Source organism: Macrobrachium nipponense, chromosome 8 (genome assembly GCF_015104395.2).
Source record: "Macrobrachium nipponense isolate FS-2020 chromosome 8, ASM1510439v2, whole genome shotgun sequence".
Classification (NCBI taxonomy): Eukaryota; Metazoa; Arthropoda; class Malacostraca; order Decapoda; family Palaemonidae; genus Macrobrachium; species Macrobrachium nipponense.
Window position 1 is genome coordinate 62,836,279 of NC_087203.1, and position 27,101 is coordinate 62,863,379.

At 42.5% G+C, this 27,101-nt stretch overlaps 1 protein-coding gene across 5 annotated transcripts in view; it reads left to right on the plus strand.

Moving 5' to 3' along the window:
• Positions 1-1,323: 1,323 nt before the first annotated feature.
• Positions 1,324-27,101, plus strand: part of LOC135222805 (natural resistance-associated macrophage protein 2-like) — a 184,773-nt gene continuing 158,995 nt past the window's right edge. For 2 of the 5 annotated variants that reach the window (XM_064261097.1, XM_064261098.1), the window contains exon 1: positions 8,245-8,366. In XM_064261097.1, coding sequence (XP_064117167.1) covers positions 8,250-8,366 — 117 coding nt within the window. In that variant the 5' untranslated portion in view covers positions 8,245-8,249. The other 3 variants (XM_064261099.1, XM_064261101.1, XM_064261104.1) reach the window with 3 other exon arrangements.

Genomic DNA, 27,101 nt, shown 5'->3' on the forward strand with positions numbered 1-27,101 from the left:
TTTAAAGTCACCCAAATACAAACGTCTTTACCATACATACGCTAAATATGAGTTCGGTCTACCTTAGAAATGCAAAGGTGGAAATGAAAAGGCGGCCGACTGTCTCGGCAATACTTTAAACTTAGTCTATCACCAACAAAGATGATAGACACTAAGACAGAAAAAGTCATAATACTGTAGTGAAAGATGACGTTGTTGCTATCACCCAAGCACAATTGGAAAGGAGAGAAAATCCTTTCATGATCTAATACGGCTAATTAACTCATGTCCCTCAACAATGGCACGAGAGAAAGGTTTCATTGTAACAACAATTAGTTAAAGCAGAGCTATAACAAACTAGCAGACAATGAGGTTTGCTTTCTAATAACAAACATGTATGTAAGTATGTATGTTATGTATGTATGTATGTATGTATTGTATATATATATATATATATATATATATATATATATATATATATATCATGTGTGTGTGATATGTTATTATTCAGTAACGTGAGAACAATTAAGCGTATTTATCCTCCATCATCATTTCATGACGTGGTGTTAACCATCCAACTTTCACAGAGGTCGTGGGATCACCAGTAACACTTGTCTTTAATGCCGACGATTAGCACCGTAACGAATCAAAATGCACTCTGCATAGTGAATTGGTTATTATGGTAAAATTAGGTGCAGAGCATTTTTATTTTTCACTAAGGGAACCGTGGAAAATTAATTTCTTTTCGGAAAACTTAGAACAGAACAGATTTCATAATTTTTATATATTTGTAGTTTGTCAGGTACTTTGCAATGATATCATGGCAGGTTTTCATGGCAATCGATACAACGCAAAGTTCTCCATAATGTCATGAAAACCCACATGGTATAACCTGCAACAGCTGATTTTACGATGAAAAAACTGCTACATGAAATAATATCAATTATTTTATACAATTTAATCGCGAAGTTCAATATATAAAAAACCGCAATTTATAAGTTACCCAAAACCCACGCTACTGCAATACGCTTGGGTGACCCACTTGTGACTGCTTACTTGGTATGAACTATAGAGGCCCTTAATAATTACATGGCAGTTTGCGTATTAGTGACATTTTTGTTAGCAAAACGCTTAGTAGGCTGTTGCATTCCGCTGTCCGATTCTTATCCATTTATTTTCTCCCTACTGCCTGCTTGGTTTCAAAATCAATGATTTCGTAGAATAAAGTCTCTGGTCGCTGTCAGATAAGCTGGCCTTGTGCCAGCGTGGAATCTTACTCAGTGAGCAGTTTGCACTGAAGTCAAGAAGATCCCTGTGTGGAATTGCATAGCAAGCTTGAACGCATTTTGATCGTGGAAATTGAAAACAGTGACAGCAATTGCTAATATATAAAGATCCAATTTAGGCAGAAAATACCTCCAACGCAGTGCTATTGTGAAATATCTATCCTTCTTCCCGAGCATTGCAACAATACATAAGGGAAGGAATGGACTGCAAGGGCTGGAAGTATAGTATCGCCTGACGGCAGATGCTAGGTTAGTTGGTCCTCAGACCGAGCGATGAGAGGATGCGTTTTATGGGCGTTCACCCTTTGTCATTTATTGACGTTCTCATAGCGGAGCCATAACAAATGCAGATATCTGCAATATCACGTGCGTAAAATTCTCAAGAAGCTGATAAATAAATGGCCATGGCAATGCCGCAATATTATATTGCTGTCAGGGACACTGGTCAAAAACAGGTAGGTTGTTACTTCCGTTTTAATTGCATAGTTCAAACTTTGCATGCCACTTACGTGTAGTCATGACCCCATACTCGATTGCTTATGATTTATAGACTTCCTTATTGTGTCCGTTTATCTACTCTTCTATGATTTTCATTACACACACACATACACTCTCTCTGTCTCTCTGTCTCTCTCTCTCTCTATCACACACACACATACACACACACACCACACACACACAACACACACACACACACACACACACACACACACACAATATATATATATATATATAGATATATATATATATATATATATATAATTACACAGTGAAATTTCTTAATAGGCTTTTAATCTTGCGTGCAGTTGTCTTTATAGCTATCACCTTCGAGCATTAACGAGGTGATATTTATTTATAAGTAATTATTCTTGCACATTTTCAATAATCGTCATCAGTATTTTCTCGTGTATTCATCAGGTAGTGCATAATGTTCAGCTCGCTTGTGAACCCAATTCTTTAGCAAGTGAAGTATGTATTATTCAACATTCTCTCTTTACGCTATGTATAGCAAATTAGCAAGTTGCTTAATGCTTTTGTATTGTGAGCGCACTTGAAATTGTACGGAAGATTTTTGATAATCTGTGATGACCAAATGGCATCCTTTAAAGTTAGCAAAGCCTCCCCAGCCTTCTGACAAATTATGCCAGTATAGTCTAATGTGGTTTACGTTGAGAGCAGTAGAAAATAGATTAATGTAGATTTCGTCAAAGAGCTAACGAACAACACGTTAGCGTAAAAATCCTTTAACACCATGAATGCCTTTTAAATAAAGTCAAGCGCTATTGAGGGAGTTTAAGAGCTCCATACCCTGGCCCCCTTATACAGGACGTCTCAAGAATACTAGCTACTGCTTATTAGTATAATTATTTTCTTCACTTTGCAATATGGCTACCGCCTATACATAGGTAGGATTGAAGTGAAACACTACTAACGATCTATAGTGTAGAAGCCGTAGTGGAGAGACTTTGCTGACTGTTTACTCAATCAGCTGATTGTGCTAGACTGACTGTCGCCGAGGGAGATCATACTCGGCGCCTCTGATATCGAACAGTAAGTGTGATTCATACTCAAAGTAACCTGTCAGACTAAAGTACATCAAAGTATCCCAGTTATTTCAAGAAACTTGGTAGGCATTAGTTACAATATAAATGAAACCCAATAACTGCTGTTAAGGTAGTACCTAGGTAGTAGCTATAGCAAACCAGTAACTAGGGTAGCTAGCTAGGTACCTACTACTTGGTTACCTAATAAGGTACTGCCTAGATAGGCCATATCTACTATAGTAGGTATAGGCTAGTAACAAGAGACGAAGGTTAGTACCTATACCGGATGGCATTAGGGTAAAAAACCTCATGGTACAGGGGTGGACCATGTACAATCAATGTGTACAACCCCCCAAAAAGTACATTATATAACGCGTCCTGACATCGGAGATGGGCATCAGATGCGACTTGTTGTTGGTGAGAAACGGAGCTAAAGACCTCTACTCCGGTGTCAGGACGCGTTAGGTATATAATGTACTTTTCTTGGGGTTGTACACATTGATTGTACATAGTCCACCCCTGTACCATGCGGTTTTTTACCCTAGCTACAGTACTACTTTGATACATTAGCCTACTACCTAATTGTTCTCCAGATAGGTAGCTACTACCTAGCCCTAGTACATAAACCGTACATGTTTCCTAGGTTGGGTAGATGTAACCAAGGGAATAACTCTGCGTCTGGTATATTTTCTTTGGAAATTACATTTTCCTGTAGGGCAAATGACTGAGCGACAACATAGCAGCCACTGATCCTGGGATACGGCCATCTTCCCGAAAACGTACTTGAATTTGCCGCCATGAGCATCAGTCAAGAGTTGTGGCCCATCCAGGTATCACACCAAGACTTCTACGCTCTTCTCAAAGTACCCAAGTGCTTCTCCTAAATCACAAAACAATGGCATACTAATTTAAGCGCTTTTTTGGGAAGTGGCTGTGTTCCAAGAGAGGTGGCTGCTAAGTCGCCACTCAGTCACTTACCCTAGTATTTGGGTTGCTGATTAAGAATTTACCGTATTTTTTGGGGGTCGACTGTAATTATCCCCCTGGGACTAGTTATAACATGCCAAAATAGAGTGTAGGGTAAAAAACCGCATGGTACAGGGGTGGACCATGTACGATCAATGTGTACAACCCCCTAGAAAAGTACATTATAACGCGTCCTGACACCGGAGTAGAGGTCTTTAGCTCCGTTTCTCACCAACAAGAAGTCGCGTCTGATGCCCATCTCCGATGTCAGGACGCGTTATAATGTACTTTTTTTGGGTTTGTACACATTGATCGTACATGTCCACCCCTGTATCATGCGGTTTTTTACCCTATATGTATAGGTGCTGTGCTGTACAACAATTAGGCTAGGGGGGACTGTCAGTGGGATGTATTAGTTTTTAGGGGGAGCTATGAATGAGTGAATTGGCTTGTACCAGCAGGAAAATCAGGAGTGGTCTCATGCGTATGCTAAAAGACAAGGGTAGCACTCTGATGAATAGGCTACAAGACATTTGTCATTAGGAATCAGGATAGATCTAAGTAATAGTATTTCCTTGGAAATTTACTTTTTCTATAGGCAGTATTTTGTTTGTTTATTAAGAATTTACTATGTACGGTTATTTTTTGTTTTGACTGTATTAAACCCCCCCAGGGGCTAGTACTAAACATAGCAAAATGCATTTGAACCCCCAATCCAAAGGGTCCAAGCAGCAACATAATGGCAACCTGTAACGGACATGGCCGTCTTCCCACAAAAGTACTTGAATTTGCTGCCATGAGCATCAGTCACGAGTTGTGGCCCATTCAGGCACCACACTGAGACCTCTACACCTCTCGCGCCTCAGTGGTATGATCGGTTTAGCTGTCCTGCCACCTCTGTGGCTGCGAGTTCGATTCTTGGGCATTCCATTGAGGGGTTAGAGATGTGTATTTCTGGTGACAGAAGTTCACTCTTGATGTGGGTCGGAAGTCACGTAAATCCATTGGTCCCATTGCAGAATAACCACTGGTTCCATGCAACGTAAAAACACCATACAAACAAAATTAAACAAACAATCTACACTCCTCTTGAAGTAAGTGTTTTCTCTTAAATTACAAAATAATGGCATGATTCAAGCACTTTTTTGGGTAGTGGCCGCGTTCTGAGAGAGGTGGCCATTATGTCGCTGCTTGGTCATTTACCCTAGCGGCTTTCGTATTCGCGAGACCATTCCTTGCAGTCTGTGCAGAGTTGTTACGTACTTAGAAATACCATAATCAGAAACAAATAAGGAATACATTACAAGAACAAAGATATCAAGTGTCACAGCGACACCCTAACCTTACCTTCCCCAACTTAACCAGGGGCGCTTGGACCTTTCCTGGCTTAGGGCAGGTCCTGGTTGTTTTGGCTGTAGGTATTAAGTTATTTAGGCTGTAACATCCAAACTGGCAAACAGCTGAAATGTCCCATGGCCTAAACAATGTAAGATGTTATGTCAATGGTATTTTATTTACCATCATTATTTTATGTTTTACCTACATCCCCAAGGGACTGGTATAAGCATGGTGCTAATTTTGCACATAAGCTAGAAATTGCCGAACCTAGAAGGGTGTTTACGTCGTAAATGACTTATGGCCGGAATGACCAGGAAACCTTAGGGCTGTGCCATGAATCATAAAAGTGAAATAAATCTGCCTCGGCTGAGCTGCACATGTGAGTATTTTGTAACAATCATCCCTGCCTCCCCCTTAGTGTTGCTAACGGCATACTCTACTCATTTTCTTAAGGGTGAGAGGTATGCTTAGGAACAAGAGTAAAATAGCAACTTCATGATGTAACAGTTAACATTCATATGTTTAGTAAATGAGATGAAAATTTATGATGGTGCCTTTTGAAGCAAGTCACCAAACATGAATACATAACAAAAGGCACATTTACCAAAAACACTATTAAGTAACAGGATTATGGGGTTTCTAGATGTCACCTTAGCTTGTTAGGTGTACTGAAAAAGGGAAAGTACAGTAGACTCCCATATTTGGGGGGGGGGGGAGGGGGGGTGGATGGTACCAGACCCCCCCCACCCCCCCCCCCCTGTACATGGCTAAAATCCATGAATACTTAAAACCCCTCCAAACACACCAAGAACTGCCTATTTTGATAGTTAAAACCCCAACAGCCCTACAAAAATGCTTATACCCGAGTTTTTTAATCACAAAAATATGAAAATACAATAATTTGTGAATTCTTCATATTTTAATCATTAAATACACAGATGATCTACTTTTTCCCTTTATTCCTTATAGGAAAAATAGAAATAACCATTGTTTGACAACTGTACATTATTAAATTTGGGTTGGCTAGGAATTATGTATTACTAGAATTATTGCCCATTGTGTTACAAGTCTTGGTTACCACTATTAAGTTAGCAAGGCAAAGAATAATTCAGGGTAGGATAGGCAAATTGACAAAGGTGTTGAACATTAGGTTGCTTAATTATTTTCCTAGAACATAACATTTAGTCTTATATGCAGTGGATATTTTCTCATGTGCCAGGCCTGCATTTAGGCAGCAATATGGCCATGAGTTGTGTACCATATGTATCCTAGTTGCTTCACTACCAAGACTGTTTATTTCTACATTTGTCTGTTAATAATCAGGCCAAAGATAATGTTTTTCCTTAGTATACCCTCATTATAACTTGGTTATGTTAAAGGCCAACTTATCCTTAGCTAAGCCAGAGGCTGGTAAGCCCATGCAGTCCTGAACTAGGCTAAGGCACAGGGATTAGAAAACATTTACCAAAGCCTCAGAGTATTACAAATTTGAAAATAATGTAATGACTTCCATTGTGTTGGTTATTTGCAAGCCATTTATAATGATAATAGCTACCTTAATTTTCATTTATTCTACTACTATTTGGAGTTTCCATATTGGTAATTTAGCATTAATTTGAACACATGCTGTTTATTTATTGTTATGCTGTTCCCAAGTATTTTAATTACTTGTTTATAAATTGAAAATATAGTGTGAAAGATTTTGTTCTTGGCAAATTCCTGACAAAATAATCATGTGTAAATTTACAATTTTATTTAAGTTGGTAGTTTGATTTCAGGGTGAAGGTTTACTTTATTTCAACAATTGATATACTATGTGTTATCTATGTATTTTTAGTTTTCTGTAAAAGAAAACTACTACTATTGAGATGGCTTGTCCACACGTTTTCTATTCGCCCTCCGGTCATAAAAACTACTGAGGCTAGAGGGTTGCAAATTGGTATGTTGGTCATCCACCCTCCAATCATCAAACAAATTGTAGCCCTCTAGGCTCTTTAGCTTTGATTTTATTTAAGGTTAAGGTTAGCCCTGGATCGTGTGTCAGGCACTGCCAAGTCCAATTCCAGAGGCGCTGTCGATGCACCTTCACCTGAACACATCTGAGAAGCAACTAGCGCTTCCCAGTTCTAGCTGAGAGTTGCTTACTGCAGCACATTGAGAGGCTCGTAATAATATCAATTGAAGTCGGTTACAGTAAGACTGCAACAGTGCAGCTTATATACTCTGTTCAGAAAACTCGATTGCACCAAAAAAACTTTGGTGCATTTATTTTTTCTTGTTTTAATTTTATTTCTGTTTGTGAGTAGCTAGGTATTTTGTGCACATTCAGTTTTTGTGCCTTTAAACATGGAAATTACAAGGACAGCTGCTGTAGGCTAAGTGCAGCACTGAAATACAGTACGTATACTACTGATATCCAAAACACAAGAGAACCGGAGAAATATATGTGGCTCATTTTTGTCTTGACAAGTAAAGCTATTTACCAGTGGAATAAAAAAATCATGTAGTATAGTAGAGTCACCCTCACTCAAGACAATCCTCAAGACAATACTATCCTTGCCTACCCTCATAACTTTCCAAAAGGAAAGTTATCACACCCTACCACTTACAATGGATGGACCCTGACCAACTCTTCCCTAAACTAATCTCACCCAAGATTCATGACCTATCTCCAAATGGAGAATGAGACTAGGGATAAACTCCCAAGTATGCCAGCCGTGGTAAAGTAGCTGTAAACTATTAGTAAATAAAGATAGGCAGTGGGAAGTAGTTGTAACTAGGCATCATAAGGGGCATACAAGGATTGTGCATTTTTATGATAGAGGAGCCAATACATACCACTGCTTACATTGGAAAACATGACTTGCTTTTCACATTTTCTGAGAATTTTCACTGTACTACTATACACTTTAATGTCATCTTTGGTTCAGACATCTTGACACATCCTTGTTATTGTTGAAAAATTTGCTAGAAGTAGTAGAAAAACTTTTACATAAAAAAATAGGGTATCTGAAGTGTAGACATTTTGGATAGCTTAGATTAAACCACAGTCAGCGTATACCATAGTCTTAATAGGCTTAATATTGGATTACTATCTTATCTTATCATCCCATCCTCAAAACCAACTCTGCTTGTTATGAAGTGCCCAGTTACTAGTACAGTGTATATATACTCTCTGAGTGTGGCCCATCTGTTAATCCATCTGAGGGCCTTTCTCAAATCCCTGTTGTTTCTTCTGGTCATTCTATTTGTGGTGAGTGTTTTCAGAATGCATATGTTTTTGAGATTTTGTCATAGTCATTATCCTTTGCTTGATTTGTTCCATTTCTCTCAAATTTTCAGCAATTTCATCTTGGCCCTGTAATTCTACTCTGTTTTCTCTTCAGAAAATGATCTTGCCATGAAGCACCTACCATACCAGTTTAAGGGGTGTTTCTTATCTGTCAAGAGAGAGGGCGTACAGGGTATACTATCCCAATAGTGCTTAGATTAGAATGTATCCTATTTTAAAAGGGATTTTTCCTCATTTCTTGATAGTAGATATTTCATTCTCTAATTGTGTTTTGACTGTAGTACTTTATTTTACCAGGTAGTACTAACATTATGTTTTGTTCTGACATGAAACTTACCTGTCAGATATATATATAGCTGTATTTCTGACGTCTGACAAGAATTTCAAAACTCGCGGCACAACGTAGTGGGGCGGTCAGGTGGTAGTACCCATTCCCGCCGCTGGGAGGCGGATATCAGGAACCATTCCATTCCCCTTTTCTGTTCATATTTTTTCTGTCGCCGGTGCTGGAAACCAACTGTTTACAGTACCTCCGTCTAGGATTTTTTATTTATCTCGCTTTAAATTATCTGGATTGACTTTTGGTATCGACTTCTGGATTGTTGGATTGGCACGCGTAATAGTGGATTGGTTTTTGATTTTGGATTGGCTTTTCTGTGTACATGATGTCGGGATCAAGTACTGGAAGTTTCAGAGTGTGTGTGAGGAGTGAATGTAAGGTGAGGCTTCTTAAACCTTCAGTTGATCCTCACACAGTTTGTATGGATTGCAGGGGGCATGTTTGCTTGGTTGATGATCGGTGCAATGAATGAAGGATTTGGATGATGATAAATGGAAGATGTATGAGACCTATCGACGTAAATTGGAGCGCGATAGAGTCAGGAGGTCTTCCCTCCAAGAGCGGTTCTACGAAAGGTAAGGGATGTAATATTTCTCTTCCTCTAACACCAGTAGATTTTGCTCAACCTAATCCTGTTTTGTTGCCTTCGGGCCCAGTGCTGTGTCTGGAGAGGTAACACCCTTTCTCTGATTCTTGAGTCTATTCGCGCTCTTGAATCGAAAGTTTGGCCCTAGAAACTGGCCCTGTGAAAGTTTGTGTTAGTGCCCCTAGTGTTGTGGAGGGGGCGTCAGATCGGCCCCATAATGCCTCCTAGGCCTAGACCTCTATCGGACACCCAGGACTCAGGGAGTGGGTATGTCGAAAGCCGCAAGAGGGTTTACGGGGGCTCCCCACCGATCTGGCGTCCCTTCGGCAGGCCTTGTTGCTAAATCCCAGGCTGCCAAGGAGCGCGCACGTGCGCGTGTCCTGAAGGAGTGCTTTTCGTCCTCCGAAGCGTCCTCCCCGCGCAAGGGGTGGAGCGCTCGGAGAGACTCGCGTCCGTTGAAAAGGACTTTTCGCTTTGAGGACGCTTTCACGTCCTATGTCTCCGCTTTATTTTTCGTCAGAGGATGCGTATGACGCCTTTCCTCCTTAGAAGAGAGGTAGGGTTTCTACCGAACGAGGACGTTGGTTTTCCACGCACAGGCGTGTTCACCTGAGAGGCAGATAGCTGTACCTGCTAGAAGGAAGGAGGCATCCCCTCGCCCCTCGCCTTCTCGCAGGGTCAGTCCTGCCCCTTCTTCTGCTCCTTCGTCACCTACGAAGGATATCCTAGTGTCCCTTCAGGACCAGATTACGTCGCTTATGGCTCAGAGGACTCGCCCAGCAGCAGTCGAGCCTAAGCGTAGAAAGGACGTTAGGCTGCCCGTCAAGAGGACGAAGCAGTCTCATTCTCTCTCGTCTCGTTCGTCTCTCTCTCCACCTCCGGATCGTCACCGTTCTCGTTGTCTCCGAGTAGATCTTTCGCTCTCTCAGTAGAGGCCCCGCTCGCCAGGAACGCTAAGCGTTCGAAGCAGGACGCTTTGCGCTCTCGGCAGGGCGCTGTTGAGGACGCTCGCAGACGCTTGGCGTTCGAAGCAGGACGCTTTGCGTTTCTCGACAGGACGCCTTTTGAGGACGCTTGTCAGGACACTCGTCAGGACACTCGCCGTTCGAAGCAGGACGCTTTTCGAACGAGGCAGGACGCTTTTAGGACGCTCAGCAGGACACTTGCTTGGCTAAGCAGGACGCTTTTGGCGCCTCTCGTCAGGAAGCTCGCGCTTCCTCTCGTAGGGACTTTGTGTCTGTTTAAGACAGTTTCCCCCGTTGCTTCTAAGGACGCTCCTCTTTCGCAGGATGTCCGTCCTTCTAAGGATCGTCCGTAAGGGCGATTCCGTACCTGTAGCGGTACTTCCAATCAACGGAAAGTCGTTGTTCAGGCTTGAGACTGCTGGACCGTACGCCCTCTCCTGATGGACGTTCTCCAGTTTCCTCTTAGGGAGGAAGGGGAACTTAGTAGTCCAGGGAGTTCCGTCGAAGAAGAACCTCCGGTAGCTTCAGCTGTCTCGGACTATAAGGTTCTTGTCAGGCTGTTACGTTCATCCTTCGGGGAGAAGTTCCAGCCGGCAGCCCCTAGGTCTCCTCCTTCTCAACTTTCGTCTTCCAAGACCGTTAAGACCCCTGAGTTCGTCGAAATGAAAGATCAACTGTCGACCAAGAGGGCTTTCAAGAAACTTCAAGATTTTTATGTCTCGAAGGAAGGATCAGGGCAAGACACTTTCGCCTTCCTCCCTCTAGACTCGCCGGGAAAGGAGGAATTTGGTATGAAACCAAGGAGGACGTGGGAGTAAAGGTTCCTTCGTCCGCTCTGGGTGACTTCTCCAGTTTAGTGGACGCTCAGAGGAGGTCTCTCTTATCGTCTGCTAAGGTGTCCTGGACTCCTGTGGAGACGGACCACCACTTGAAGGGACTGCTTCGCACCTTGAATGTCTTTAATTTCTTAGACTGGTGCCTGGGAGTTTTAGAACCTTCAGTCTAGAAGTCCTGATTCTCTCAGTCTGGGGGAGCTGTCCAGCGTGTTGTCATGTATGGACAAGGCCGTCAGGATGGTTCGGAGGAGCTAGTTTCTCATTTTGGAAACTGCTTTCCTGAAGAAAAGAGCTCTTTTATGCTTTAATTTTACCGCTAAGTCGGTCTCTACCCGCTCAGAAAGCGGAATTGCTCTTTGCGCCTCTTTCGGACCATCTCTTCCCCCAGGCTATGGTAAAGGATCTTGCAAAACGAGTTTGCAAGAGAAGGCGACCCAGGACCTCTTGGTACAGTCTCAAGACGTCCAGCAGTTCCTTCCACATCGGCATTCAGTAAACCCCCGAGAAAGTCAAACCCTTTCGCGGGGCACCCCCCCTCAGAGCAGCTCCTCGAGGGAGAGGTTTTTTCGAGAGGAAGAGCTTCATTTAAAACCAAAACCACCAAATGAAGATCTTGTCCTTCAGACGCCAGTCGGGGCCAGACTGAAGTTCTTTGCGGAGGCATGGAGGCAGAGAGGGGCGGATCCTTGGACTCTCAAGATAGTAGAGCAGGGGTACAAGATCCCCTTTTTACATCCTCCTCCTTTAACATCAACTCCCAGAGACCTCTCTCCATCTTATCAGGGAGAGAAGAAAAGTATTCTTTTTCGATCTGTTCAGACAGTATGGTCGAAAAAAGAGCGGTGGAACAAGTCTTGGACCTGGAGTCACCCCGGGGCCTCTACAACAGGATTTTCCGTGCCGAAGCGAGTCGTCAGGTTGGCGCCCGTCCTGTGATGTGAGCAGGCTCAATCTTTTTTGTAGAAAAGATCAAGTTCAAAATGGAGACGCCTCAGTCGGTGCTGGGAGCCTTGAGACCTGGCGACTGGATGGTGTCTCTGGACCTGCAGGACGCGTACTTCCACGTCCCCGTCCACCCCCCTCTTTTCAAGGAAGTACCTGAGATTCGTCTTAGACAACAGGGTTTGGCAATTCAGAGCCCTTTGTTTCGGTCTCAGCACGGCCCCGATGGTTTTCACAATGATAATGAGGAATGTAGCGAAGTGGCTCCATTCGTCAGGGATCAGGATATCCCTCTACCTCGACGATTGGCTGATCAGAGCGTCGTCGAGGCAGAAATGTCTGAAGGACCTTCAGTTTACGTTAGCCCTAGCAAAGTCTCTGGGTCTTTTGGTCAACTCCGAAAAGTCGCATCTGACCCCGACACAGTCCATCGTGTATCTGGGGATTCAGATGGATTCAGTGGCTTTTCGGGCGTTTCCATCCCAGGAACGTCAGCGACTGGGGTTAGAGAAAGTCGCAGCCTTCCTAGAGAGAGAAGCTTGTTCGGTGAGGGAGTGGATGAGGTCTGCTGGGCACCATTTCCTCGCTAGAAAAGTTTGTCTCGCTGGGGAAGACTGCACCTCAGGCCTCTTCAATTTTTCCTTGCGGAAGAATGGAAGTCGAAGGAGGACCTGAATGCGATCCTAAGGATCTCAAACAAGGTAAAAGGCCACTTAAGATGGTGGCTCGACCCTCAGAAGTTACGAGAGGGCTTCTCCTTAAATCTTCTGAGCCCCGACCTAGTGTTGTTCTCAGACGCTTCCATTTCAGGTTGGGGAGCAACACTGGGGGGGGAGGAAGTGTCAGGCTCCTGGAGAGGGGAACAGGTAGCCTGGCACATCAATGTAAAGGAACTGGCAGTGATATTCCTGTCGCTGCAGTTCTCGAAGACAAACTGTCAAGCAAGGTTGTTCAAGTCAACTCAGACAGCACCACCAGCCCTTGCATATCTAAAGAATCAGGGAGGAACTCACTCCAGATCCCTTTTTCTCCTGGCGAAAGAGGTTCTGCTATGGGCAGACGCAAGGCGCATCAAGATCCTGACAAGATTCGTGGCAGTGGGGTTCAGAATGTCAGGGCAGACCTTCTCAGTCGACGAAATCAGATTCTACCAACAGAATGGACCTTGCACCAGGGAAGTCTGTCAACAATTATGGACATTGTGGGGACGTCCTCTAGTAGACCTGTTCGCTACATCAAGGACGAAGAGGCTTCCTCTGTATGCTCCCCGGTTCTGGATCCAGGGGCACTTGCAGTGGACGCGTTGCTCTGGAACTGGACGGACCTGGATCTTTACGCCTTTCCCCCATTCAAGATCATGGGGGAGGTAATGAGGAAGTTCGCAGCTTCAGAAGGGACAAGGTTGACTCTGATTGCCCCAATGTGGCCAGCAAGAGAGTGGTTCACAGAGTCATGACATTCCTTGTGGACTTCCCAAGAACGTTGCCCTGGAGGAGAGATCTACTCAGACAGCCTCACTTCAAAAGGTTTCACCAAAACCTCTCCGCTCTGGCTCTGACTGCGTTCAGACTATCGAAAAGTTGGCCAGAGCGAGAGGCTTTTCAAAGGCAGCTGCGAGAGCAATCGCTAATGCTCAAAGAGCCTCTTCTAGAGCTGTCTACCAGTCTAAGTGGTCCTCCTTCAGGGCATGGTGCAAAAAGGAAGGAATTTCCTCTTCCACGACCTCTGTGAATCAGATAGCAGATTTCTTACTCTATCTAAGAAATGTGCAGAAGTTGGCAGTTCCTACAATCAAGGGTTATAGGAGTATGTCGTCTGCCGTTTTTGTCGCCACAGAGGACTGGACCTCTCCGACAATAAGGATCTGGCACGATCTCTTAAGGTCGTTCGAGAAACCACCAAGATTCCACAAGCAAGACCGCCCTCATGGAATCTCGATGTGGTTTTGAAACATCTTATGCTAAGTCCCTTTGAGCCTCTCCATGAAGCTTCTCTAAGGGACTTGACGAGAAAAACGCTTTTCCTAGCTTCTCTGGCGACGGCGAAGAGAGTTAGTGAAATCCAAGCGTTCAGTAGCCTAGTGGGCTTCAAGGGGGACAACGCTGTCTGCTCGTTGAGCCCATCTTTCTTGGCTAAGAACGAGAACCCGTCTAATCCTTGGCCGAAGAGCTTTGAAATTAAAGGAATGTCGAGTCTCGTGGGTCAAGAACCAGAGAGAGCCCTGTGCCCTGTCAGGGCTCTCAAGTTCTATGTGAATAGGACTAAAGAGATAAGAGGTCCCTCGGGTAATCTCTGGTGCTCGGTGAAGAGACCAGATTTGCCGTTGTCGAAGAATGCTGTTGCTTTCTTCTTGAGGGACGTCATTAAAGAGGCTCATTCATCTTTCCAGAAGACTGATTTGAGCCTCTTTAAAGTGAAAGCTCACGAAGTCAGAGCCGTAGCTACTTCTCTTGCCTTCCAAAGGAATATGTCTATCAAAGATATACTTGATAGCACCTTTTGGAGGAGCAATTTCGTATTCGCCCTCCAAATTAACCGTCCGGGATGTGAGAACGATTTACGAGAACTGTAGTTCTTTGGGGCCTTACATTTCGGCAGACACAGTTTTGGGGGCTGAAGGTAGCTCTCTCCCTATCCCTTAGCTTAGTTAGGTTAGTTTTTATTGTGTTTTTGGTTGATGGTGAGATCTTCTGTGGAAATCTCCCATTCCTTAGTGTTAATGTCAGGGGTTTTTTGGTTAGTTGGTCAGGTGGTGGTCGGTTGCTGTGTTACTGCCATATGTTTGGCTAGATGGTCTTGTCACATTGTGGTCACGTCCCCGTTGACAGAGCATCCAGAGTGCACCAGCACTACAGGTCCAAACCTGGCTGGCAACTCTGATAAAAGCATAAGCAGGCTTTAGTGACAGTAATCACAGTCTACTTTGCTATCAGGTAAGGAACCAAGAAGTAAATCTTTCATTTAATTTAAGTTTCCTAAAAAATCCTATTCTGTCTCTACCCACCATCCGAAGGTGGGATTCAGCTATATATATATCTGACAGGTAAGTTTCATGAACAAAATGTTATTGTTATAATACAATTAAATTTGTTCATACTTACCTGGCAGATATATATAATTAGAGTGCCCACCCTCCTCCCCTCAGGAGACAAGGGTCATGAATAAATATGAACAGAAAATGGGAATGGTTCCTGATATCCGCCTCCCAGCGGCGGGAATGGGTACTACCACCTGACCGCCCCACTACGTGTGCCGCGAGTTTTGAAATTCTGTCGGACGTCAGAAATACAGCTATATATATATCTGCCAGGTAAGTTATGAACAAACTTAATTGTATTATAACAATAACAGATTTCCTTTAGCTACCAAAAAAAAAAAAAAAAAAACTGTTGTTTCTATCTGTGGTTCTCCATACCTTCTTAGAGGAGTATGAGTATGGAATGACAAGAAGTGGTTTGCTTTAGCAGTATTTGTGAAATACATAAGAAACCTTAGCATATGCAATTAGATGAATACAAACATATATATACACATGTTCTTAGTGAGAATTGTATCATTTGGGATTAATCTTACTTATTGTTAATCCTTTTGCTTACTGATAATAGATATAAATATAATCCAAAATAAAAATAAAAAATTCCACTAACTAACAGACAATATGAGGAACATTTTCAACAAGTGTTCCTAATAGTTTTTATATACTACAGTATATATGTAACATGTATGAATTTTTACCACATCCATGAGAGGATGAAATTATTATCAACTAAAAAATTCCCCTTCGGTTAACATACATGGAAACATATTTCTTTCTAGTTGTGTTCATCGTCAATTAGTGTACTATTCTTGTGTTGGTGGCCATTCAGCATATTTAGATAGGGGCAGCTATTCTTTAATGAGACCTTTATTAATTGATTGCAACATTTTTTTTTTACCTGATTTTGACCTGTTACTGGATTTTTATGATGTCAGACACAAGTTCATCTAGCTTTAGGTGTTGCAGAAAAGGCTGCTGTACATGACAGACGAAAGAATTATATGATTCACATGCAATGTATGATGTGCACTAGAGGGTAGGTGCAGATGTGCTCTATTGACTTAAGGTGTCAAGAGAGTGCAGATTGAGACATTAAAAAGTGGAAGACTTTGGAATTTCATTTAAAGAAATTGGCTAAGGACAAGAAGAGGAAGGTGACTGCTAGGGCTGAGAGTAGTAAGTCTTCACCTAGCCAGGAATCTTCTATTGCCAAATCTGATTAATTTTCTTGTAATTTCAATAACCCCTCTCCCCACCCATCTAACTATTCCACCTTCTCCTTATCCCGACTCTCATGCTTCTGAAACTAACCCCATTGTCAGCATCGAAGTGAAGATTGATAAAGGGTTCAAATTACTGGTGGAGACCATGGCATAATTGGGGTCGTCAGTGAAGGTCCTTATGAACAAAATGAGTGTTTATGAGTGGGTAGTGGAAGAGGTGACTGCTCTTCCCATCGATTCTGCTGAGCAAAGGTCCCTGGCATACTCTCCAAAACCTAGGATGAGTCAAACTGGTATCCTAAGGGAGGTTGGTTGGGTCTACCAGTGAGTAGTTGCCCCCTCGATTTAGCTTGTTGATGTGTCTTTAGTTCCAAATGTGTTGCGTCGCCTCCCCCTCCCTCCTGCCAAGAGGATGTGTAAGGAATCAGTGCTGTCATCCACTCCTCCATCACCCTCATCTCCACCGCACCGGCGTATCAAGCGTTGGTGGCTGCATCATCCTCTTCTTCGAGACATAAAAGTGTTGAAACCTGACACGTACGTGCGCATGTTGCTGATTCTTCTGCTTCTTCTGTACTAGGGCCTATTCGTCGTCATAAGGATCTTAAGGCGCGTGTGAAAGGTCGAAAGTTGTGAATGTGGAAGTAGTGCAGCTGGAGTGTTCGCCTCCCCCTCCCATTGATGCTGTTCGGGGTTCAAATCCGAAGAATTCTCATTCCACGTCAATAGCTCAAGATGCTTCTTTGTCACACGCACGTGAGTCTGCTCCACATGGATGTGTACGTGGACACGCACACGAGTCATATATTGGGAGTGTTCGTAGTGGTGTTCCTAGTAGTGTTGTGGTTGGTTCATCGCAGGAGTTGGCGCGTGGCCCCAGTCCGGACAGGTCTGCTGGCACTTCAGGTTCTTTGGCTGCTGGGTCTACAGTTGGTTGGCATGAGGAAGGCGTGTTGGATAAGCCTGCATCTTCTTCTCATTGTTGGTCTCCATTGCCGGAGCAGGAGGAAGGAAACACGCCAGAGTTTTTGTCTTCCTTTACTAAAGTTGTTGATCTCATTCATGGGTTCAACAATTTGGAGAGTAGGACTCAGGCTTGGTCGTCTTTCACTCCTATTTGCTTGGAAGCCTTGCTGGGGGCTATGCAAGATCCTAAGTCGTTTCAGCTTCTCCTGTCGGGGCGTGTCCAGTCGGTCTTGTAAAAGGTGAATGCTTCTGTGTCAAATCGGGACGGGTCTCTTTGGTCAAGGGGTTCTTCCAAGTTGCTTCTACCACCACTCACAAGGTATAGGAAGTATTATGCTACAAACTCTTGTCTCGTCATCTTAACCCATACGTTGTACGTCTCAAGCTAGGGTTAACTTTGGAGCAGGTGAGGTTGGTGGCGCAGTCCTTGTCAACTGGATCAGACAACTCATCGTAAGTGATGATATACTGATAAATATGGGTATATTATAATAAGATATTAGAGAAAATAGTGGATAAGTATATACCGAAGAAGAAAAGTAAACATCAGTCATGCATACCAAGAGAAACAAGGATTTTGTTCCAGAAAAAAGAATGTGGAAAAAAGGTCTTGCAAAAGAAAAGAATGCATGGAAAGTGATGGAACTAAAAAGTAAGACAGAAAATACAGAACAAAAGATTATACAATCAAAAGAAAATGAAAAATAGGACTTAGAAGGAAAGAACCTAGAAAATATCAAACAAAACACCAAACTATTGTACTCATATGCAAAGAAGATGAATAAAAGAAGAATAGAAATACTAGGCCCTCTAAGAAATGAAGGGAGATTAACAAGTGAAAAAAAGGAAGTATGCAACATAGTAGTAAGAAGTAAGAGAGAATTTACCCCTAGAACTGATAAGGAAGATAATGATACAGAAATAAGAGATGAAAATAGTGAATATTTATTGGACATAGATATTAATGAAGCTGATATTGTGCAGGCTATTAATGAAATTAAAACTGGATCACCAGTCAGGCCAGATGGTGTCCCTGTCATTTTGTGAAAAAAAGGAAGTAGTTCATTCTATTGCAAAGCCACTCACAATATTATTAAAGCAAATTGTAGATACAGGCAAGATTTATGATGAACATAAATTAGCATATATTACTCCTAATTTTGAAAGTGGATCAAGACTAGAGGTAGGTAATAATACGCGTGTGAGTCTAACATCACATATTATGAAAGTGTATGAAAGGGTAATGAAGAAAAATATTACGAAAAATTTAATGAAAAATAATTCAATATAGGAAAACATAGTTTTGTACCCAGAAAAAGTACACAAACCCAACTGTTAGTCCACCGTGAGAACATACTGTTATATAAAAATATGATAAACGGAAAAGAAACAGATGTGGTTTACCTGGACTTTGCAAAAGCTTTTGATACGGTAGACCATAATATATTAGCAAAGAAAATTAGAAAACATAATAAAGTTGACAAAGTAGGAAGCTGGATAAAAGAATTTTTACACAACAGAAAACAGATAGTGATTGCAAACGATGAGAAATCGGATGAAGCTAAGGTAATACCTTGTGTGCCACTAGGGTACAGTGTTAGCGTCATTGCTGTTTGTTATTAGACATAGACAGTAATGTTAAGGACTCAGTAGTGAGTAGTTTTGCCGATAACACAAGAATAAGTAGAGAAATTACTTGTGATGAGATAGGAACTCACTACAAAGAGACATAAACAAAATATATGAATGGGCAGAGGTAAATAGGATGGTATTTAACTCTGATAAATTTGAATCAATAAATTATGGAGATAAAGAAGGAATGCTATATGTATATAGGGGACCTAATAATGAAACAGTCACAAATAAGGAAGCAGTTAAAGACCTTGGTATGATGTTGAATAGGAGCATGTTATGCAATGATCAAATAGCAATACTATTGGCAAATTGCAAAGCAAAAATGGGAATGTTGTTACGGCACTTCAAAACAAGAAAAGCCGAACACATGATTATGCTTCATAAAACATATGTACGTAGTCCACTTGAATATTGTAACATGATATGGTACCCACACGGCCAAAAGGATATTGCACAAATAGAGAGTGTAAAAAGGTCCTTTGCAGCTAGAATATAGAAGTAGTTAAGGATCTTGACTACTGGGAAAACTAAAATTTTCAAAATTATATAGTCTAGAAAGGAGGAGAGAACACTACATTATGATACAGGCATGAAAACAGATAGAAGGAATTGCGGAAAACATCATGGAGCAAAAAAAATCAGGAAGAGCAAGCAGAGGTAGATTAAGTGCCCAAAACTATACCAGGAAAACTAAGGGAAGCACACAGGACATTAATCCACCACACACCAGCATCGACAATGCAGCGTCTATTCAATGCGTTGCCAGCTCATCTGAGGAACATGTCAGGAGTGAGCGTAGATGTGTTTAAGAATAAGCTCGACAAATATCTAAGGTACATCCCAGACCATCCAAGATTGGAAGATGCAAAATATGCCAGAAGATGCATTAGCAATTCTCTTGGTAGACATTAGAGGTTCCTCACACTGAGGGACCTGGGGAAACCCGAACGAGCTGTATTAATGTCTGTAAGGATGTCTTGGCTTTGGAGTCTATGGCAGCCTCCATGTTCCAGACAGTGTCATGGTTGGACTTGTGGTCGATGGCCATTGCCAAGATTGCGTCTGACAGGTCCCTAGAAGGGTTGGTGAGTGCTTCTCTTGCCAGTTTGTTGCAGTCTGGGGGCAAGGTGATCTCGTATCTCGCACATCTTAGTGTCAGTTTTTGGGCTAATCTTCTTCTGATCAGAAGGGACACAGCCTTATCCAGGCTGGCAAGATCGGTTGACCCCGAGTCCTTGTTGGCGATGCAATAGACCGATGGCGAGCTGACACGAAGGACAGGTTGGTGCACCAGGTTGTGTCCAAGTCGGAGTTTTGTTCTTCTTCTGTTCAGCAGCAAGTGCAGAGATCGTCGCCTGGTAAGCCGTCTAGGAGTTCAGTTTTGGTGGGGCCCTCCCATTCGTCTCAGCCTGAATCAGAGGACCAACGTCCCTTTTGGTCCTGCTCTTAAAGGTCAAGGAGGGGCTCCGGGGGTAGAAATAAGGGGGATCGTCGATAGATTGGGCACCTCACCCTCTCCTTATCATGGGGGGGGATGCCTGGCGGGCCAGTGGGCCAAGTGGCAGAGTTAAGGGGCGTAGATGTCCTTCAGGTCGGGTATCTACTACTGTTTGACTGCTCTCCCCTGCTCTCGGACAAACCTCTGCTCAGGCAAGTGTATTCCCCAGATTCTCCAAAGTTCTTAGCTCTCTGGGAGGAAGTGCAGAATATGCTGGACAAAGGTGCAATAAAGTGGTGCATCTGTCTCCGGGGTTTTACAGTCACTTGGTGCCCAAGGTGTCAGGGATCTGGAGACCTGTGATCGACCTATCCACCTTGAATCATTTAGTCAGGAAGACGAGGTTCAAGATGGAGACCCTGTGATCAGTGTTGGCAGCTGTGAGGGAAAACGACTTCATGCTGTCAATAGATCGAAAGGACGCATACTTCCAGTCCCATATTCATCCGTCGTCCAGGAAGTTTCTTCTCTTCTCTCTCGGAGACAAGGTCTTAAGAGTGCAAAGTCTTGTGCTTCTGGTTGACCACGACCCCTCAGGTGCCCATAAGTCTTCTCTCTTGTCTCAAGTTGGGCTCATGCTCAAGGGATCCGTTTGCTGAGGTACCTCGATTCCTGGTTGGTCTTAGTGGGTTCCAGAGAGAGGCTACTGCAGGACACAGATAGTCTGTTTCAGTTTTGCCTGGAACTTGGCATCTTGGTGAACCTAGAGAATCAAATCTTGTACCCAGTCAAAGGATTCTCTATGTAGGCATGCTCATCGATATGGCAGTCTCAAGAGTTTTCCCGTCGGATCAGAGGTTGGAGAAGTTGCGAGATGTGGCGTGCGACTTCCTGTCGCAACCGGATCAGTCGGCTCATCAGTGGCAGATTTTTCTGGGGATTTTGTCTTCTCTGGAGAAGCTGGTCCCTCATGGGCGACTTCATCTTCGGTTTCTGCAATGGAGACTAAGGGACTTCTGGTCTCCAGCGGGGGACTCACCCCTGGTAAGGGTACCTCTGCCTCTAGAAGTGAGAGAAGATCTTCGTTGGTGGTTGGACAATCGGAATTTCTTGAAGGGTATTCCTCTGTGTTCTCTTATGCTGGACTTCCTTCTGTTTTCAGATGCCTCCCTTGGAAGTTGGGGCACTCATTTAGGTGTCCTCATTACTTCGGGCATTTGGAGTTTGGAGGACAGACAGCAGCATATCAACATCTTAGAGTTAAAAGCAGCCTTTCTGGGTCTGAAGGAATTTCGGGAGTAAGTAGAGGGACATTCTGTTGTTCTCATGTTGGACAACAACACACTGGTAGCTTATGTAAACAAGCAGGGGGACTGGTTTCGTGTCAACTTTACACCTTGACAGTCTAGGTTCACCAGTGGGCGGTCAACAATTCGGCGGAGCTCTCAGCCAGGTATATCCCAGACAAAAGGAATGTGGTCGCAGACAAGCTCAGTCATTGGGATCAGATCCTAGGCACAGAATGGTCTCTCCATCAGGCCGTGGCAGACAGGCTCTTCCAGGATTGGGGGAGACCTATGCTAGACCTCTTTGTGACCTGGTTCAACAGGAAACTAGAGGTATTCTGTTCTGTGGTTCTGGATCCTCTGCCGTTAGCGGAGGATACGTTCTAACATCCCTGGAACAACCTGGTGGTGTTATGCCTTCCCTCCGTTTTGTTTGATCTGCCAAGTCCTGAACAGGTTGACATTGGTAGCTCCTCTGTGGCTGTAGGCAGAATGGTTTCCAGATCTGCTGTCATTGTCGGAGGTGCCAAGGGAGATTCCTCCGTGGCGGCATCTTCTTTGTCATCCACATGCAGAAAGATTCCACCAGTCAGTAGAATCCCTGTCTTTTCACGGTCGGAGGCTATCAAGTGTCTCCTCCGAGCGAGAGGCTTTTCTCAGAAAAGAGCAGGACATATGTCCAGCAATCTCAGAAAATCTACCTATGCCGTTTACCAAGGTAAATGGGTGATCTACTGTAATTGGTGTTGTAAACAGGGTTTTTCTCCACTTAGAACCTCTATTCAGTGCATGCAGACTTTTTGGTCTTCCTCAGGGATGAGAAAGGCTTGTCTGTTTCCGCCAGGCTTTTCTGTTTCCGCCATTAGAGGCTGAGTTAAGTGTTACGTTTCAGAGGTATCGATATCTCATCCTGGGAACCCTCCTTGCTGTTTAAGGGGTTTGAGGAGTTGTGTTCTCCCAGGGAGCTCAACCTCCAACGTGGGATGTTTCCTTGGTCATTAGAAGTTTCACTAAAGCTTCTTATGAGCCTTTATGTCGTTCATCAGACAGGAACTTGACACTCAAAACGGTTTTCCTCCTGGCCTTGGCTTCTTCAAAGAGAGGGGGGGAGCTTCATGGTCTGAGCTATGATGTGAAGCACATCAGGGGTTGGAGTCAGTGTCCTTCGAATTTGCCTCGGAATTCGTGGCTAAGCTCAGAATCCCTCAGTGCAGGATGATAGGTTCGCCTTCTTTTCCATTCCATCACTGGATGACTTTGTGGGCAGTGATTTTCAAAAGCTCTTGGTGTGTCCTGTCAGGGCTCTGTGTTGCTATCTTAAGAGGACACGACATCTTAGGCCAGGTTGTCGTAGGCTTTTTGTTAGCATGGGGCATACAAAGAAAGAGTTGTCCAATAATGCAATCTCTTTTTGGATACTTGAAGCTATCTGACAGGTGTATTTGTCTCTTGATGATTCTGCCACCACGTCTGTGCAGGCTAGAGCACATTAAGTCAGGGTTATTGGTCCCCCTAAGGCTTTCTAGAACAATTTGGCTGTTCATAGAGTTTTGAGCACTGGTACTTGGTACGCCAGTCCACGTTTACCTCTTTCTATCTTAAGGATGTTGCCCACAGATCTATGGACACTTTTTCCTTAAGTCCTGTGGTGGCTGCCCAACAGATCGTGTAACTCATCGTTACCCTTAACTGGGCATGTTTGTATCTTCCCTAGGATGATTGTATGGAAGAGAGAGTGATTGAGTTGGCTGGTCTCTTTCTTTCTCTTGTACCTTTTCTTCTTCCTACGGGCGGATTGAGGAATAGATATGTCATTTGCTGGACTGGTCTGATACAGGTGATAGTTTGGTTGCTTTGTGTTCAAATAGTCAAACCCTCTATTCAGTAGCATATACTCCACTCTCTAGCAAGGGGGAGTGAGGAGTAATAACAAACCCTGGAGCATTGGTTTGTTATTGAACAGTCAAGAGTTTCTCTTTAGTTCCCTACTGCAATGGCTGAGTTGTTGGATATCAGTTTATCAAGCTTCTCACAGGCATCAGTCCCTCTCCTGTAGATATTTCTTTTGGATTTGGACCGGTGGGTAGGCCCCCAGCTGGTTTAGGATGTCTGTACCTCCCACCAAGTACATAAATCTATCCTATTTTTAAGACCAAAGGTTTGTCCGTGTAATGAAAAATTTCTTGAGACAATTTATATTTTTCATAGCTACAAACCTGAGGTCTTATCATTTTACTGCCCATCTCTAGCCACCCCTCTGTCTTCTTATGACATCCTGGGTTGGGAAAGACTGAACATGGTAGCATGGGTTTGTGGTCTTTGACCAGTTTTCACTTGATATATGCACGCGCTGGCAGATCTCACTAGATTCCTTGCTTTTTCATCTGCGATTTTTAACCAGATCCAGTTAGGCGCTAGAAAATGATCCTATTGTTAAGACCTCAGGTTTATAGCTGTGACAAATACAAATTGTCTTAGAAAATTTGTCAGAAAATTTGTCATTTTGTGATAAAACTATTAAAAAACAAGGTACAACAATTTTTAGTGGGTTTTTCTTGAGTTTTACCCACCAAAATAGGCCGTTTTCAGCCTTTTTTTAGGGGGGTTCCAACCATCCATGGATTCTAAACATTCGCGGGGGTCTGGTACGTATCCCCTGTTAATAAGGGGGGACCGCTGTATATATGGATGATTTAAGTAGAAAATATTTGAAAAATGAAGGTGGATTTACATGAGAGACTACAGAACCTGTCACATTTTATATGGTTATGTGCTATACTGTACATACTTTAATTTCTTCTGTAAGTTCCTCCTGTGACAATTAGTGTATAGTTTTAAGAGTGTGGATTTCTTTAATCTGTAATTCCCAAGTCGTCACAGATTAGTCAGTTAGTCCCCTTCAGTCATTTCCAGGGTTAAGAGAAAAAACCACAATACTGAGCCTTTGTACCAGTCTTGAATGCTAACTTTTTTATTAAGGTTAATCATGCATATCTTTTTATTCTTGTTTCTCACCTATTGCATGAATAGGTAAGGTCATTGAGTAGCCATCCTATTGGTCTGTAAGTAAATAAACTGGGATGATTGATTATATATGTACACCAAATTCTGTCCTTTTAAAGCGTCTAGTATTCCTTGTGTCATTTTGATGACTTGTCTATGTACAGAATACTACTGTTTACTTCATAATTATGTGCTGGATATAAAAATGTTATCTTTTGAACAGTTGATGGATGGAGCTAATTTTTAAAGAAAGAGTATTTTTTTCACAAATTTTTTTAGTTTAGCTAGGTTTTATTACTGATTCCTAGGTTAGTTGGGGTGGAGTTTGCTTTAATTTGATTGCATAAGATAGTTTACTCAAAACAGGAAGGGATACCTATCGTAGTATTTCGCTGTAACAGTGAGGTCCTCTGTCACACACACATTCATGGTTGGTATTGCCCCTGGGTCATATGTTCAGTGGAGGGGTAAATTAGAAAAAGAATCTCCTCATGGCAAAAGCTGTCGCTCAAAATTTGATAAATGGGAAGAAAACCACATACTATTCCAATATTTAAAGATAAGCTGATCAACTATTCTGCAGCATTTTTTGCTATGGTTATTCCTTTCCACTGATTAACTTGTCATTTGCTTAATCAAGATTTATTTGCCTTTGATTTCTCTGATTAGGGAAATTTTTCTAGAACATCTCTTTTAAATGATCATTTAGAAATGCGATTTTTAATTTTTCTAAAGCAGACAGAGACACTTAAATACTAGTGTGCTGAAATATGTCAGACATAAGGTATTTTATCTAAAATAAATTTTCACTGTATAGCTTCTCAGGAGTTGTGATAACAGGGATGGGGTGGTGGACAGATTGATTCTGTAAATAAGCAATATTAAGCGCCATCAATTTGGAAAGAATCTGGTGGGAAAGAGGTGCTAATATTTCTATAGCCCATAAATTCACTAACGGAAACTTTTACACTGGCTAAAATCATGAATCTGGCGCCTCAGAACTTCAGACTTCAAGGGAGAATGTACTGCGTCTGTGTCTCACATGACGTCTTTTTGTAAATTTGCTCATAAATATACTGAGGACTTGCTGTTAGTTTTTGTTTTTGTCTTACGATAGTGTGTCAGTTGTAAATGTAATTTTGCAAAGGAATATTAGAAAAAACGTACAAATAAAAGTTACTGAATCTTAAAATAAAAAAGTTAATGAATCTTTTTTCTTGGTAAATGTACGTAAATATTTTAAACAAATATGCTAAGAATTTGTTACTGATTTTTTTTTCTTACCGACTTATTTCTTACCTGTTTTGATATTGTGTGAGCTGTAATTATAATTTGACAATGTAATAAAATTAAAGTATATTTATTAGAAAAAACATAAGTTGGTAAAATTTACAATTGTCATGTAACAGAGGCTCCACAAGGGGTTGTAAATAGTAATTTTCAACTCCTTATGGAAGGTAGGAAAATTTTTTAGAATTTTTTTCTTTCACCATGGGCATTTGCATATCTCCCTCTTTCAATTGATTTTTTTTTTTTTTTGGCTGACCTCAAAGTTTACCCGGCTTGAGGAGCTGCATATTGATATTTTTTTTAACCCTCCACTAAGGGTTGAGCATATGGCATATGCTTTTCTCATTACTGTATACGTTCTACAAAATACCTGAATAGCATTTTCTGGGTAAATAATATTAGGTGTACTGTATGTAAAAAAAAAAAATCTTGAAAAAAGGAGTAGTCTATAAGTTTACATGAATTTGTTAGTTGGGAGCAGTGTGTGAAATGGCTGCTTAATTGACCATTTTCATGTACTGCCTTTGTATAAAAATGACATTTTTTTTATTCCATCCTTGTCAGTCATGTTAAAAATAAAAGGTCATTTTATTTGATATTTTCTGGGCTCAGCTCGTGTCGCTTGCGCGAAATATCCTTTAATCTATTATTTCTAGGGTAAATGTACTAACACATACCAGAGAATAAATAAAATAAAGAAAAAGGTCAGTATAACTGACTACGCTCACCCTCTAGGAGGTGTCGGTATGAACACTAGGCGAGTGAGACCACTACCACGAGCCAAATGCCAATAGAAATCTCCCACTACAAAACCCTCCAAGAGGGGAGCCGTCCCATAGAGGGAGCAGCTCGTACTACTACTACACCATCCCATGCTTGCGACTGCTGCGCCTCTAGTGGCCATCCTTTTTCGTTAGCTCGCACGTGTTACAAGTGCTATTTTTCTCTCTGTGTTTTCGTGCCATTTCTTCGGATTTTCGATATGGAGCGTGCAGCTATTGCAGCAGCTAAGTTTAAGTTACTCATATATATAACGGTTTAAGCGAGTTTTTTCCGGCCCCGAGGCAGTATTTGCCGTTTTTTAGGTATAGATACGTTCTCGGGGGTGGGTCGGAAGCATGGCAGCATGCCCTGCCGCATGTCGGGTTC